At 36.2% G+C, this 15,184-nt stretch overlaps 1 protein-coding gene across 4 annotated transcripts in view; it reads left to right on the top strand.

Annotated features, from left to right (window-relative positions):
* The first annotated feature begins 476 nt into the window (after positions 1-476).
* Positions 477-15,184, top strand: part of LOC128246928 (kinesin-like protein KIF20B) — a 38,559-nt gene continuing 23,851 nt past the window's right edge. For 3 of the 4 annotated variants that reach the window (XM_052965485.1, XM_052965484.1, XM_052965482.1), the window contains exons 1-19: positions 493-523; positions 2,202-2,310; positions 2,781-2,893; positions 3,228-3,486; positions 3,826-4,013; positions 4,371-4,476; positions 5,970-6,203; positions 8,023-8,134; positions 8,284-8,355; positions 8,624-8,770; positions 9,258-9,423; positions 9,807-9,909; positions 10,751-10,872; positions 12,249-12,388; positions 13,121-13,289; positions 13,620-13,676; positions 13,816-13,908; positions 14,525-14,617; positions 15,031-15,129. In XM_052965485.1, coding sequence (XP_052821445.1) covers positions 521-523; positions 2,202-2,310; positions 2,781-2,893; positions 3,228-3,486; positions 3,826-4,013; positions 4,371-4,476; positions 5,970-6,203; positions 8,023-8,134; positions 8,284-8,355; positions 8,624-8,770; positions 9,258-9,423; positions 9,807-9,909; positions 10,751-10,872; positions 12,249-12,388; positions 13,121-13,289; positions 13,620-13,676; positions 13,816-13,908; positions 14,525-14,617; positions 15,031-15,129 — 2,385 coding nt within the window. In that variant the 5' untranslated portion in view covers positions 493-520. Of the gene's footprint in view, positions 600-2,201; positions 2,311-2,780; positions 2,894-3,227; positions 3,487-3,825; positions 4,014-4,370; positions 4,477-5,969; positions 6,204-8,022; positions 8,135-8,283; positions 8,356-8,623; positions 8,771-9,257; positions 9,424-9,806; positions 9,910-10,750; positions 10,873-12,248; positions 12,389-13,120; positions 13,290-13,619; positions 13,677-13,815; positions 13,909-14,524; positions 14,618-15,030; positions 15,130-15,184 lie in introns of all 4 variants that reach the window. The other variant, XM_052965483.1, reaches the window with a different exon arrangement.

The following is a 15,184-nucleotide window of genomic DNA, read 5'->3' as shown; positions in this document are numbered from 1 at the left end:
TATCTAGCTCTCGTCAGCTTTGGTGTGAAAATGTCGAGGATTATTAAAGACAGGTAGTAAGATAATTAGAAGGCGGCGACACATTATTTTTTATGATTGGACTATGATTATTGATTTACTCGTAGAAACAATGATCAAAAGTACACGCACGTTGACATGGAATTTTACAGAACAGAATATTTCAACTTAAGAATCAAAATTAATGTTCTTAATTTTGGATTTAAACATAAAAGTTTGTCATCAATACACATGGGATAATAAACCCAACAACAATATGATTTATGAAAGTCGATAATTTGTGCTATTCAACCTTGTTCGATGTAAGTGGGGAATTATGAAAAAACAATAATGGTTCATAGGCTACACTACAGTCTGCCAAACATAAATTTGTATGTAACCTTTTTCTTTTTGGTAAATTCCTTTGCGGTAAACAATACCACACAGATTTGTTATCTGCAACGCCATTGGTTGATTTTGAAAGGTACACACAGCGCGGAATATTTGACAGCGAAAGAACTTTATGGTCTGAATATTTATCTGTAAATTGGTATAAAAATAATGTAGATATAAAGCCTTGTTGAGAGTATTGAGAATCAAAGGTATTTATATGTTTTTTCGCAAATGTTATATCAATGTATGTCAACTTACCTCAGATATTTCAATTATTTTCTGACACTGGTTCTTATTTCTTGAAGTTTTCATAATTCTCTTTCGAAGTTTGTGTTAGCAAAAGTAGCTGTACTAATGGTGCTCCCGGTGTCGCGAAATACTATGATTTTAATGCCAAATCTTTTTCTTTTGCTTAATATTGATGTAGGATTTAAATTGTTCATTTTCTGTTTTGAAAATTTAAACACTGTTTTTCTGGAATTACTGCTTTTTAAAATTTTGTGTTTTTCTTTGTTTACCGTAATAATAAAATTCAGCACTAGTCTGAAATCTCGTCAATTGGTCATCTTATAGTTTTCACGGTGATAGCATGCAGTCTTCAGTTTTAGTAGTCTAAAATAATAGACGTGTTATACAGGATTCTTCCAATCCCTAACGTCTAAACGGGAATGTGCAAAAAACGGGGGTGTTTTAAAAATATTGAAATTGTTTTAAGTGAAGTATTTTATGGTTGAAATTGATCATAAAGAGTTATTTTCATATTTTGCTAGGTAAGTGAAATGTTATTTTGCACTAAACAAGCATTTAATGCATTAAAACAAGTTGTTTACCTTTCCAATAAAACGAAAGTTGACTGACACAGATAACAATTATGCGAAGGGGAACAACTCATACAATCGTAATAACTCGGCCTCCTCAGACAAAGCTTTGAGATAGACCTCGTTATACAATCGTAACAACTCGGCCATGGCCGAAATGTTCCGAGCGATTTAAAACTGTGCCCTGAAGCCTTGCAGGTGCCCTTCATGTATATATCGTTATGTTTTGACATAATTTTAAGTTGGATAAAAAAAATTGTGTACGGAACTAATATAAAATAACATTATCTGGTAATATTTCTTGTTTTTATGATATTTTATAGACGCTATATGCTTTAACCCGGAATCCTGATCGGAACAACTACCCACTTTTGATACTAAACAATTTGTACGTGAAGGATTTGCCATATCAAAAATCTAAAAAAAATCTGTCAACGTACAATTATTTGGACTACAGTTTTAGGTGATAATGAAACACAACGTGTGTGTTACAAAGATCAATGTCAGATAAATTGATGAGTAATTTATTTTGGGTGGTGTAGTTGTTATGTATTTGAAATGTCTATCTCAACCGCTGCTGGAAAACATGTGAAGAGCACGGTAACCAAACCAAGAGGATATTTGGATCGCAATTGGAAAGCTTACAAGGAAATGTATGACAACCAAGTGCAGCAGAAATTAACATCATTCTTTAAAAAAAATACCAGAATTATACTCAGTTAACTAAGTTTATTTATTTCCAGTGCATGTATTCTGTACAATGCAACATGTTGGTAACGTGTAGCAGAAATTGCAATCTTCACAACTAAATATTTTACATCACCATTTATTCACAATTGCTGTCATTTTCTAATAATTTTCCAATAATTTTTAACGGTTGATGTTGGAATGTTATAATTTTATAAATCACGAGAGCAGGAGCAATTTATTAATATCATATTTGTGTAAACAAAACAATGTAAACAAAACAAGTAAATGTATTATTTATTTTAGATGTCACAGCGAATGAATCATCGCGTGACTGCGGACATCGTTCCAATGGATGACATTGAGTATGATGAAGTGGATGACATTCAACCACTGCCCAAGCGTAATTTGCTAAGTATGTTCAGTCATTTTAAGGCATGGTTTTTATTTATTTCTGCCAAAGCAGACTGGCAAGAGACTAGTCCATGCTTCTTAGACTCCCATGTATACATTTATAATGCTCCCAGGGAGAAAAAAAGAAAAATCAATAGTGAAACTAAACAGCCTATAGTATACACTAGTTTTCAAATAATGTAAGATGTATCACTTTTTAAAGTCAATTATACGCTGAAAAAATAATTTTGTTCTAAGTTTTAGTGAAATCTATGTCTACATTTCACCCATCAATTGCAACTTTGTGCACATGTTGCCAGATACAACACATGTGTACAACTGGGCCCATAACTCCGGCTTGAATAAATGATGGGCTAGGCCCCTTTTTGAAGACAAGAGTTCACTCTGCAACATTTTCATATCTAGTGCCTTTGTCTGTAGTTCACATAAGGTCACTGGTGTAAATGTTATAATACTGTCTGAAACTTGCAGAGGACTTTGGGCGTCCGAGCATGCTAGAACATCCGGCTCCAAATGATCACATGCCAGTTTACCTACGCATCAGGCCATTCTCCAGAGATGAGTTGGAGAAAGACGAAAATCAGGTGAAACCTTTTGTTTGCAATTGTTTCCTTCTTGTAAATATTAATAATTATGGTAACACGGCCTTGAGTTCTTTGCCTTTGCCTCTGACATTTCTGAAGAAATATAAAATGTCAAGAAGGTCAAGTGTATTGAAAAAAATGTGCATAAAAATAGTTTAAATTTCCGTCTTTATCTAAGTTACAATATTATTATTTTTTAAATGACATTGTTGTCTTAAGATTTGACTGTACAGCTGCAATATTAATAAGTTAATTAAATGATTATGTCTACCTATAAAGATATACTGCTTAAATCTTTCTAGAACTGTATATTTTGTATAAATGTTATTTTCAGGATTGTTTTTCTGTGGAGTCAGAGAGGACAGTGGTCACACATCCCCCAAAAGATTCCCACTTCTTCAAAAACATGACCAGAGGACTGTGTAAATCTATTACCAAGTATACCTTTTCACAAATCTTCAACGAAAACACCACTCAGAACGATTTCTTCAACTCCACTATGCTGAACTATGTGAAGGACTTTATTGATGGTCAGAACTGCTTGGTGTTCTCCTATGGTGTGACTAATTCAGGGAAAACTTACACAATTCAGGGTAAGAATAGCTGTCATACTGTCTAACTCTAAATATTTATAGTGACACTGCTTGTCTAATAATCAGACTGACCTTAAGCGAAAGGTACAAACAATCTGCATTAAGTTTACATTAACCTCAACTTTGAAATGATTGGTCGGTGGTTATGTTTTGCAAAGAGGTCATTTTAAAAATCCATAAACTATGGACAATGTTCATATTAAATAACATTATGATTAACAAGTATTTAGTATCATGCAAAACAACCTCATGTTTCGAACTTCATAAATATGATCAGTTTTTTATTGTTATTAATTACACAATATTTAAGTGTTAATTTCTTGTTCATATGTCTTCTAGGAAACCCCAAGGATGCAGGCATCCTACCACGAGCCCTGGATGTTTTGTTCAACAGTATCGGTGGACGTCAGTGGGAGGGCATGAACCTGAAGCCCCAGATGTTTGTGGATGTCACCCGTCTCTCACAGGAGCAAGAACAACAGGAAATTAAGATCAAGGAGAGCATACTGAAACTCAGTCAAGATGATGTATGTTGTTTATAAATAATGTTCTGTTATAATGCATGGAAATATGTTGTTTCTTGAAGTTTGTTTTATTTAATTTTTCCCTTCAATCTTAATTATTGAAATAAGCTATATTTACAGCTTAATAGCAATATATTATTTAAGTTTTAAGCAACTCCAGCAAGCATTTATACAGTTCAGGCTTGTGCTTTCTACCACTTCGACACAGATGATTTTCGGCAATAGAAAGCTACAGATAACATTTTACATGTGCTTATATAGGTGTATTGTACGCCCTTAAGTAATTTTGTTGAGTTTATTGAAATGTTCACAGTTAATTTATGATAAATACATTGCTCTAAAACATTTCATGTGTTTTAGGACATGGATGTGATGAGCCTTCTGGGAGATTGTGCATCAGACATTTCCTCAGCAACTAACAACACTGCGTGTTCAGACAGTTCAAACATCTCGTCAATGCCTAAAGGTACAACTTCTTTATACATTTGGCAAAGATTATACCATACACAAGACAACACCAAAAAGTATCCACTTTTAATCTGGGATTTCCCCATTTACAATTTTTATGTCATTTTATGAAGAATAGAAAAGATACATAATTATGTTCAAACTTTAATTGCTCTATGGAGGTTAATTTAAAAATTGAAAACAACTCTTTTTATGCCCCCGAAGGTAGGCATATTAAAATCGCACCTTCCGTCCGTGTGTCCGGCTCAATAACTCGTGTCCAGGCTGTAACTTTCCCTTGTATAGACAGATTTTAAAATAACTTGCCACATGGTTCCACATACCAAGACGACGTGTCGCGTGCAAGACCCGTGTCTCTACCTCAAAGGTCAAGGTCACACTTAGTCTTTATTCACAATGGAGTGCTGCATATAGGACAAAGAGTATAGGTTGTCGTGTCCGGGCTGTAACTTTCCCTTGTATAGACAGATTTTAAAATTACTTGCCACATGTGTTCCACATACCAAGACGACGTGTCACGTACAAGACCCATGTCCCTACCTCAAAGGTCAAGGTCACACTTAGTGTTTATTCACAATGGAGTGCTGCATATAAGGACATAGAGTATAGGTTGTCGTGTCCGGGCTGTAACTTTCCCTTGTATGGACAGATTTTAAAATAACTTGCCACATGTGTTCCACATACCAAGATAACGTGTCGCGTGCAAGACCCGTGTCCCTACCTCTAAGGTCAAGGTCACACTTAGTGTTTATTCACAATGGAGTGCTGCATATAAGGACATAGAGTATAGGTTGTCGTGTCCGGGCTGTAACTTTCCCTTGTATGGACAGATTTTAAAATAACTTGCCACATGTGTTCCACATACCAAGATAACGTGTCGCGTGCAAGACCCGTGTCCCTATCTCTAAGGTCAAGGTCACACTTAGTGTTTATTCACAACAGAGTGCTGCATATAAGGACATAGAGTATAAGTTGTCGTGTCCGGGCTGTAACTTTCCCTTGTATGGACAGATTTTAAAATAACTTGCCACATGTGTTCCACATACCAAGACGACGTGTCGCATGACAGACCCGCGTCCCTATCTCAAAGGTCAAGGTCACACTTGGGTGTTTATTCACAATGGAGTGCTGCATATAAGGACATAACAGTGTCAGTTGTCAACTATGGGTGGTATTTTTTTATGTTTAGAGGCAATTTAAAATAACTTGCCATATGTATTTGACATGTAAAGGCAAGATCAACTTTTCATGTACTGACTTTGTTCATAGGTCAATGTCACAATTGGGGGCATTCGTCACATACTGTGACAGCTCTTTTTTTACTCTAATTCAATCAGTATAAGTATTGTGTAACCAAATTTAAGTTTAACTTTTTCTGACAATAGCATAGCATCTGTAAAGATGCAAAGATTATCTGACCAGAAAGACTTGTTATCTGTGAAATCTCTTGTTGTATTGATTGTTATCGCTGATGTGATTTCATCTCTGCAGACTCGATCGACTCGAGTGATTACCTGTTCAGTCAACTGGAGACTAGAGTCAGGGAGGATGCAAAAGTGTCTGTGGATGAACAGGGGGCGGTCAAGTTTTCCGTCTGGGTCTCTTTCGCCGAGATCTACAATGAACAGATCTATGATCTTTTGGTTCCGCTCGCAAAGAAGAAGAATGCCAGACGGACATGCTTGAAGCTGAGTGAAGATCGGAATGGATCTCCGTACATTAAGGGTATGTTTGGATTAAATTGCAATTGACTGTCACTAAATAACCACGACAATGTGCTTAGTTTCCAAACATCTATCTGTTAACATTCATGCTAATTTCCATCAAGAAAATAATGCTGTTTAAGTAAGTTTTAACAGACCTGTGTAACATACAAGCAATGTTGCTTAATGACATAATTACTTGTCCTTTTTAAGAATATTAAGAATTATTTTTTCGATTGAAAATGGGGCCAAAATTTATTCAATGCCATTCACAACCCGAAATGTTTCCTTTTTTTCCACAAAACAAGACTTCATTCACATTCATAAAAAATAAGTAATACATATTATACATGTTTAAATGCAAAATTAGGCTCTTAAAATTTGTCAAACCCTATGCTTTGTTTTATTGTTTGAAATATACTGCATGGTAAATTCATAGATTTCACAAAAAAGTGATGAAAACAATGATTTATCAGGAAACAGACAAATAGAAAATGTACACTGTAGTAATAAGCAGGAAATTCCCTGATGCAAGAAACTCGAGTCACTTGCACAGTTTTCTGGTCTCCGCTTCCTATCTTTATTAATACTGTGCATACATGTGACCCCCAAACTATAGGAGTTTTGTTGAACTATATATAGGGACCCCAGTATAATATAACCAGGGATGCACTATTTGTCAACCATGATTGAGAGTTCCAGGACCCAAGCTAAAAAACCCCATACATAGTAGTGTTTGAAAATCGGACTCCATTTGCTATCGATAATCAAATCGAATCGGACCAAGTATTTCGATTTACTATCGTACAATAATCAAAAGTTCATAATATCATTTTGGATAACATTCTTTATACATAGTATAATCATGATCATTTATATGGTTTGACCTGGAATCAGTATGTGTGATGCTATAGTCATGATTTTTGCAATGTTCAGTAAGTAAATATTCATAACCTTTCTGTCTTTAATAACTTAACGAAAAAACATAACAACAAAACATAAACATATCATAGCATTTTATCCATGTCAAAGCATATTAAATATTTGTTAACCAGCTTAACATGCAATGACGTGTAATATTGAAGATTTCATTGAAGTATCTCAATTTCATAAACCTTTCACAAAAAATTAATTTGTTATGCATCAGTCAATTGTAACCACGGCCCCCAAGGTCCAGGGATAGCCGGGGAAATGGGCCGTGTTTTTACCGACCCGGTGGCCCAGCAGTGCCGGGTGAATGCGGTTGTTTTGTATTCGCGCCAAATATAGCTGGAACTGTGCCTAACTTAGGGTCCCTGGGATTCGGGGATTTTATCAGTTCGTCACCGCAGGGCGGGGATTTTACCCGGGCTTGGGTCCTGCCAATTCCCCGTACCTGGAGGGGCCGTGGTTACAATTGACTGGTGCATTAATACCAAAAAAGGTTTCAAAAACAGAATGCATCAAACCGGGATCCCCGGTATTTGCAGGTAAGACCGGACCCACAACGCCATAGTGACAGATTATTGAGGTTTTATAAATTTATTAACAATTAAAAACTTTTTTTCTTTTTTTTGTGTGAGAGTTTTTAAGGAAAAGTGTGTACATTCATCGCATTTGTGTAAAAGAGTGACCCCCTTTCTTAAAATGAACTCAACAAGATATTACCGGAAATATAAATTGACATTTACACTTCTTTTACCGCATAAGAAAAAAATACGTAGTTATCGGAAGTAACATTAGCGACATCGATTTTGGACAACCACTATCGATTGTTGCCGACATAGCATTGTCAGCGACAATTTATAGATTATACCCGATAATCGTTTCATCACTAATACATAGACAACTTTATTCTTCAGATCTGAAGTATGTCCATGTGAGCTCAGCAGATGAGGCTTACAAGCTCCTGACCATTGGCCAGAGAAATCTTCAAGTGGCCTGCACAAAACTCAACCACAACTCTTCCAGAAGGTATGCTTATGGTGTTCATTTTATTTCAGATTATTTCAATCTATGTTTAAAAAAGTATTTTTCAGCATTCATTGTGATGTGATTTATCTTGTATACTATGGATTTTATATTGTCAAAATAACTTATGTATACGTAACATTCCTTTTCAGTCACTGCATCTTCAACATAAAGATTGTGAGAGTCATCGACAAAGACAACCCTCATGTAGCAAGAGTAAGCATGTGAGTATATTTAACTGAAATTAGTTTTAAGCCAATAGTGTGCTATCATCATCACTGTCACTCAAGATTTTAAGGTAATTTCCAAAAATTTTTTTTACGAAAAATAGGTTACTCTTTAATCAAATTTGTTTCAATCACAGTAAGTCAGTCAATTTTCAGCTCTCATGTATACACAAATTGTACACATATTTCAGACAGATTTAAGAAGGCAGGCCTTTCACCCACGGCAGATAAGTCAACTTTATAAGCATTTTTACAAATTTTTCAGGTTAACTCTATGCGATCTGGCTGGATCAGAGAGATACAGTAAAACGCACAATACTGGAGACAGACTAAAGGAGGCAGGCAACATCAACAACTCCCTGCTTACACTCGGCAGATGCATAGAGACTCTCCGATACAACCAGGCCCACAAGTATGTAATAAGAGAATTCCTGCAACCCATGAATATGTACTATATTCAAAATGTATTAACAAATGGTCGAATAAGCCAATCCTACAAGCCCTGCACCGGTACAATGCTTTCCAGACTTGTTCAAATTCTAGAGTTTATAAAGAAGGGCTTGTTGGAAACTGTTGATGGCAAGCACTAAAACAAGGATTCAGACTTGTTCATCCATACTGTTATTATAACAAACTTACAATATATATACATACCATTCACTTTCCTCAATAAATCATCCCTTCCTACTCTTGACATGTATGAAGACTCTCAAAAAGAAATGATTCAAGGCGATCGACCCTTAAAATTGAAAAACGTATTGGGTTACTTAAGTCTTTGATGTCATTTATTATTTCAGTTGACCAATAAAGGAATTATACTTGATCAGTAAATAATAGCATACGGTTGTTTACTCAAATAAACTCTGACAATCTCCAACAAGTGACCTTCATATTTTCAGGGAACACAGCAGAATAATCCCATTCCGCGAGTCAAAATTGACCCGGCTTTTCTCCAACAACTTCATGGGGCGTGGGAAGGCAGCCATGGTTGTCAATGTCAATCAGTTGGCCAGCATGTTCGATGAAACCATGCATGTGTTCAAGTTCTCGGCTATTGCTAGCAAGGTATATGGCAATCGAATTTACCTTTTTTTTGCCAAACAATTTACGATGTAAGGGGAACACATACTAATTGAAAAATAGAATTTAAGAAAATGTGTAAATAATTTGTTTTGGTTATTAATATATTATCTTAAGTACAGTACATGTACCAAAAATAATATATAAATAACCAAAATAAATTCTGCTTTTAAATATTGGTCATCAAAAGTGATCCCTTATGTTTTACTACATGAACTGGATATCAAATATCTGTGCATTGGACCAACTTGGATACATATTTATTACAGTTCTACAATGAAAAAGCAACCATGATTTTGATACTCGGAAAGTGTTGTGACTGTTGTCTCACTGTTAGTGTGACTTGTAGCATGATTATTGCCTTACAGGTTGAGGTACACCAGAAGCCAGTGTTCATCAAGCCCAAACTACCAGTAAGCCAGATGCCCGCTGCCATCCCCAGAACATCAATCAGCTGGGCCACACCAGCACGTATGTGATATTATGGTTACCTTATCTCCTCATTATGGGCTTAAAGCAAGTCTTGTGAAATGGACAAAGGTCTTTGCATAATCTGGCTAATGTTGTGCAATTCACTTGTTCTATGCATTTCACGGCCCGGACACACTGGACTTGTATGTGCCATTTTTCATTTTGCTGATGCTCTTCGGTAGTTAACTAAGCAGTTTAGAAATTGTCATTGTCTGATTTGATATTTGAGTTTTTTCGATGAAATTTTTTCTGATTTTTTTTAAAAAAAATATAAGGGGTTTTAGAATTAAGGAAAATGCCCAAAACCTTATCACAAATCAGGGGCTCTGTGCCTTGACCCCAAGGCAGCCCCTAGATCTTCTTTTTGTCAGAGCGGACAATTTTTAGAACTTTGTAGGGCATAACGTTCTTCCATGTACTTTTTACCGTTCTAGCTAGCCGTTTTGACTAAATGTTTGTTAAAATCGATTCACTATCCTAAGAGACTTACAGAAGGCTATGAGCCAAGAAAGTAGTTAAGATGTTTAAATTATTCAGGACTTGTAATTTGCTGAGCAACATTTCAATTTTGCGTAAGTTCTTCATTTTTTAATTATGTACTAAAAAAGTTCATTAAATAAAATAAGTCATTCAATTTTGTAAATTAATGTACCAGTACTCTTTAAAAATCGCCATTACACTTAAATGAATGGCCCAAGGGTGTACCATACACTTTACTTGATTGCATAAGGGTGTAAAGTACACTTTAAGTAAAAAATTTATCTTTAGCTCTGTTGTTAAAGAAAATAATTATTTGGACAACTGCTTAAACATTGCATAAAAAACCTGCCTCTGTTGACAGGAAACCACAAGCTGGAACAGGCCAAGGCAGAAAATGTTTCTCTCCCGGATGATGATGATGATCTTGAAGAGATAGAAGAGTCGGAGGAGGATGAGACAATATACACGCAGGAGAATATTGATGTGAGTTATCAATCTTTGTGACAGTTGTCAAGATAAAAAATTGAATTGTTTTCATTAAGGGATGAAGTGTTTAGAATTAATTGCAAATGATTGCTATCCTGTAAAATTAGATATTAAACAAGTGGATAAAGCCTTATGATGAATACCATCCTTGCTCACCGATTTCAGTGCTGGGGAAACCCCGCCCTGGTGTAGTAAACCTGGCACCCTGGGGCATTGTGGACACGTGGTCCTGCTCTGGGGCTGAAGGCTTGTCTCTATAATCATATTCATGTTAAATATTTTTGAGAATACCACCTAATGATGAATACCATCCTTGCTCACCGATTTCAGTGCAGGGGAAACCCTGCCCTGGTGTAGTAAACCTGGCACCCTGGGGCATTGTGGACATGTGGTCCTGCCCTAGGGCTGAGGGCTTGTCTCTATCATCTTATTCTGAATTAATGTCAATTATCTGTGAGAATATTGCCTAATGATGAATACCATCCTTGCTCACCGATTTCAGTGCAGGGGAAACCCTGCCCTGGTGTAGTAAACCTGGCACCCTGGGGCATTGTGGACATGTGGTCCTGCCCTAGGGCTGAGGGCTTGTCTCTATCATCTTATTCTGAATTAATGTCAATTATCTGTGAGAATATTGCCTAATGATGAATACCATCCTTGCTCACCGATTTCAGTGCTGGGGAAACCCTGCCCTGGTGTAGTAAACCTGGCATCCTTGGGCATTGTGGACATGTGGTCCTGCTCTGGGGCTGAAGACTTACTTCTTAGAATATATTAGAATAATTTAAACATAATCAAACCCAAAATGTACCTACCATGGTGCTTTAGTCATCTGTAAACAAAATTTTGTTTGTGTTCATCATACAAGCCATTAATCTTCATGATATAAAAATGTGTCATGGTAGGTTTAGTTTAGTAGACCTTGCCATTTTGTTGCCTTCCCAACTCCTGTACAATGAATGTCCACTGCTGGATCTCTTGGTCTCTGTCACACCACTCTTCCAAGATAACAGTTTTGAAAGTTATCCGTGTGAGCTAAAACATGTCTTTTTTTTCTAAGTATTATTATATTTGTAGAAGTTTCAAAAAGGACAGGGTGATGATGATGAAGGTTAAAAGGATAATTGTATCAAGTTTTGAAGAACTTTATGAATTTAAAAGCAAACACTAGCAATTGTGTTTTTTTTAAGTAAATATTAGGTTTAACCTGCCAAATTTGTAAAAGTTGTATGTATTTATGATCAATTATAAGTTATATTATCTTAAGTATTTCATTCCATGGAGACAGAATGGAAGACTTGTTGGGCTCGAGGAGGGTGCTATAAAAAACACAACAGCTAAAACCCTAATTTTATAAACTGAACTAATTTCAGGAGCTGCTGGGCATTATTGAACAGCTCCAGAATGACTTGCAGAACGAGGTTCACAGCAAGTGGAAGTTGGAAAAACAGATACGCGCCCAGGTGTGTGAGGAGATGATGAAACAGTTCTCCAAGATTGAAGAGGAACATAGGTAAGAGAATATATAGAGTAGGTTTGGGGGAGGTGTAGTTGATGTATTATTGAGCTCTAAAACAAGCTACACAACAAGTGGAAGCTGGAAAACAGATCTGTGCCCAGGTGTGCGAGAGGATGATGAAACAGTTCTCCAAGATTGAAGAGGAGCATAGGTAAGAGAATATATAGAGGAGGTTTGGGGAAGGTGTAGTTGATGTATTATTGAGCTCTAAAACAAGCTACACAGCAAATGGATGTTGGAAAAACATATCCGTGCCTAGTTGTGTGAGGAGATGATGAAACAGTTCTCCAAGATTGAAGAGGAACTTGGGTAAGATATTATACAGAGCATGTTTGGGGGTAAGGTGTAGTCAATGCATCATAAAGAAGCTTTAGCTCAAGCTACACAGCAAGTGGAAGTATGAAAAACATACGTGCCTAGGAGATGATGAAACAGTTCTCTTGATTGAAGAGGAAAAAAGCGCTATATACATGTAAATATGGGAGTAAGTCATCTAACTTCAGGGGGTAATGAGTGAAGGTATTGTCAGCCTTGGCAGTGTCATGGTTATTAGACATGTTTTGAAAAAATATTTATACTTGACCCATTTAGAAACTGTTGAAAATATTCACAATACAATTTTCAATAATGCCAAAATGTAAATGTGATAAATTTTATCCCACAAGCTGAAAAAGGTTTTAGTGTGGAACAAAGCCAGTTTCCATAACATTTATTTGTCTGGTACAGTGAGCGACTGAGATTGCGAGAACAGCGTATTGAGGAGCTAGCTGATAAACGTATTGCGATCATCCAAGCGGCAGAGCGAGCAAGGAGACAGGAACTTGAGACGTGTAAAGATGATGATGATGAGTGGGTCTCGTCGGTGGTGCTACATCAAGAGAAGGTGAAAAATGAGGTAAGTTGGGTGAAATATGACGGCCAGAATAGGGGTTGTGTTATTTTGAGGGCTTGAAGATATGAAATAAAAAAGCTTGTGTTATAGGCTATGCTCACTAATGGGTGTTTGTCTGTGGTGTTACACCAGGAGTTGGTTTACAATTAGAAAGGGTAAGTGCTATAATAAGCCCATTTTGCAAATGGAAACTGGGTTAAAATATCTTTATTTTTTTTGCAGTGATGCCGTGTTAATTAGCCTTGAAAAAATGTACATGTTTGGAAATTCTACAAATCTATTTATATGGAGAGATATATATTTAAAAATTTAGATTTTTTTTTTTCATTCCAGCAAAAAGATGAACTCATCAAGGAGCTAAGGAAGGAAATAAAAATACTGAAATCAGGGGTAAGTTTTGATTGTTATTCCCAACTTGAGCCACTAGGGCAAATTTAAAGCATGGGAATGAACCCTATAACAGATTTATAATTATATGGTGTTATGAAAGAGTGAAAATAATACTTTTTCATTTTGTTGTGTGTGACAGGGTGTGCCAGAGTCAGCTATGGAGGTAGACCAGTCAGAGAATGTCTCACAGCTTGAAGAGAAGGTCTCCACACTGCAGGCTCAGCTGGACAAGGTAAGCTTTATGTTCAGACTTTTAAGCACAGTTGTAAATTTATGGGGTTGTGGGGAGTTGCTGGAAATTTGCATTGAAAAAAGTTCCATCAAATGGACATGAATGCCTAGGGCTTTGAACCTTTTTAACAAGGGTCTAGGTCCCTTTACCCTGCTTTGGACTTGAATATCTAAATGTTCATGATGATTGATATTTTTGTTCAGTCATCACAAACAAAGTGTTTGCCGTTGTTAAATTTACATATATATATTCCCTCTTTTATCCATCATCATGTTAATCTTATAACATATGTTAGTTGATGTCCATCAATAAAATGAATTTGATTTCCTGTGAAAATTTTGAAAGTTTTTAAATGATTAACTTTAAATTCTCTGATTCTCAACAAGGTCTGCAGTCTGCTGTTTAAAACTTTAAGATGGCAACAGTTTATCTTTTGGTTAATTACAATGATTATTATTGGATAATTATTGGCCATTCAATTAACTTTTTAGATAACTTTAACCATTGAAATTTTACCAGTTTACTGATGTATTTAGCTGTTAAAGAGTTTAAGGATTGGATCGAAAAGACCTACTCAGGCATGTCCAATTCAAGAATGAGATCTTACATTTTCTAGGCTACGGCTGAGATGAGCAACATGGAGGAATTGAAAGCAAAGGTGACGGAATATGAGGAGAAGATCGCTGCTCTGGAGAAGATGTCAAATAAGGCATGTGCCTTTTATTCACAATTTACTTAAACAAGTTTCTTTTTATTCCTAGTTTAGAATTGCATGTAGTCCTGTAGTTTTCACAGTTGGATTTTTTTATTTGGTCTTTTGCCAGATGGTAAATCATGACAAATCTTACCAAAATATCAGTGGTCGAAATTAGCACAAGCCCGCAAGCCCTGCACTGGTAAAATGTCTTTCGGGCTTGCTCAAATTCTGAATTTTATATAGCAGGGCTTGTTCAAAAATTTGATGCCAAGTAATAGTATAAGCATTCGGGCTTATTCATCCAAAGTCTAATTTCGATGACTGAAATAAAGAAATTAATCTGATATCCTGCAAAGGCTTGTAGTGTCTTTATTTGCTATGTTTCTGGCTCATTTCATATGTTTCCATTCCATTCATGTTTTCAGACTGAGGATGCAGCCAGTGATGGTGATGATGGTAATGATGATGTGGTTGAGAACCTGACTCAGCAACTCCAGCAGGCCCGGGAACATATCAAGGACCAGGTAAGGTGTTTAACCAGATAAGGGAGAAAGTAAAGGGAGGCAGGTGGGCTTGTAG

This window comes from Mya arenaria, chromosome 9 (assembly GCF_026914265.1).
Source record: "Mya arenaria isolate MELC-2E11 chromosome 9, ASM2691426v1".
In the NCBI taxonomy this organism is placed as follows: domain Eukaryota; kingdom Metazoa; phylum Mollusca; class Bivalvia; order Myida; family Myidae; genus Mya; species Mya arenaria.
This window is presented reverse-complemented; position numbering and strand designations above follow the sequence as displayed.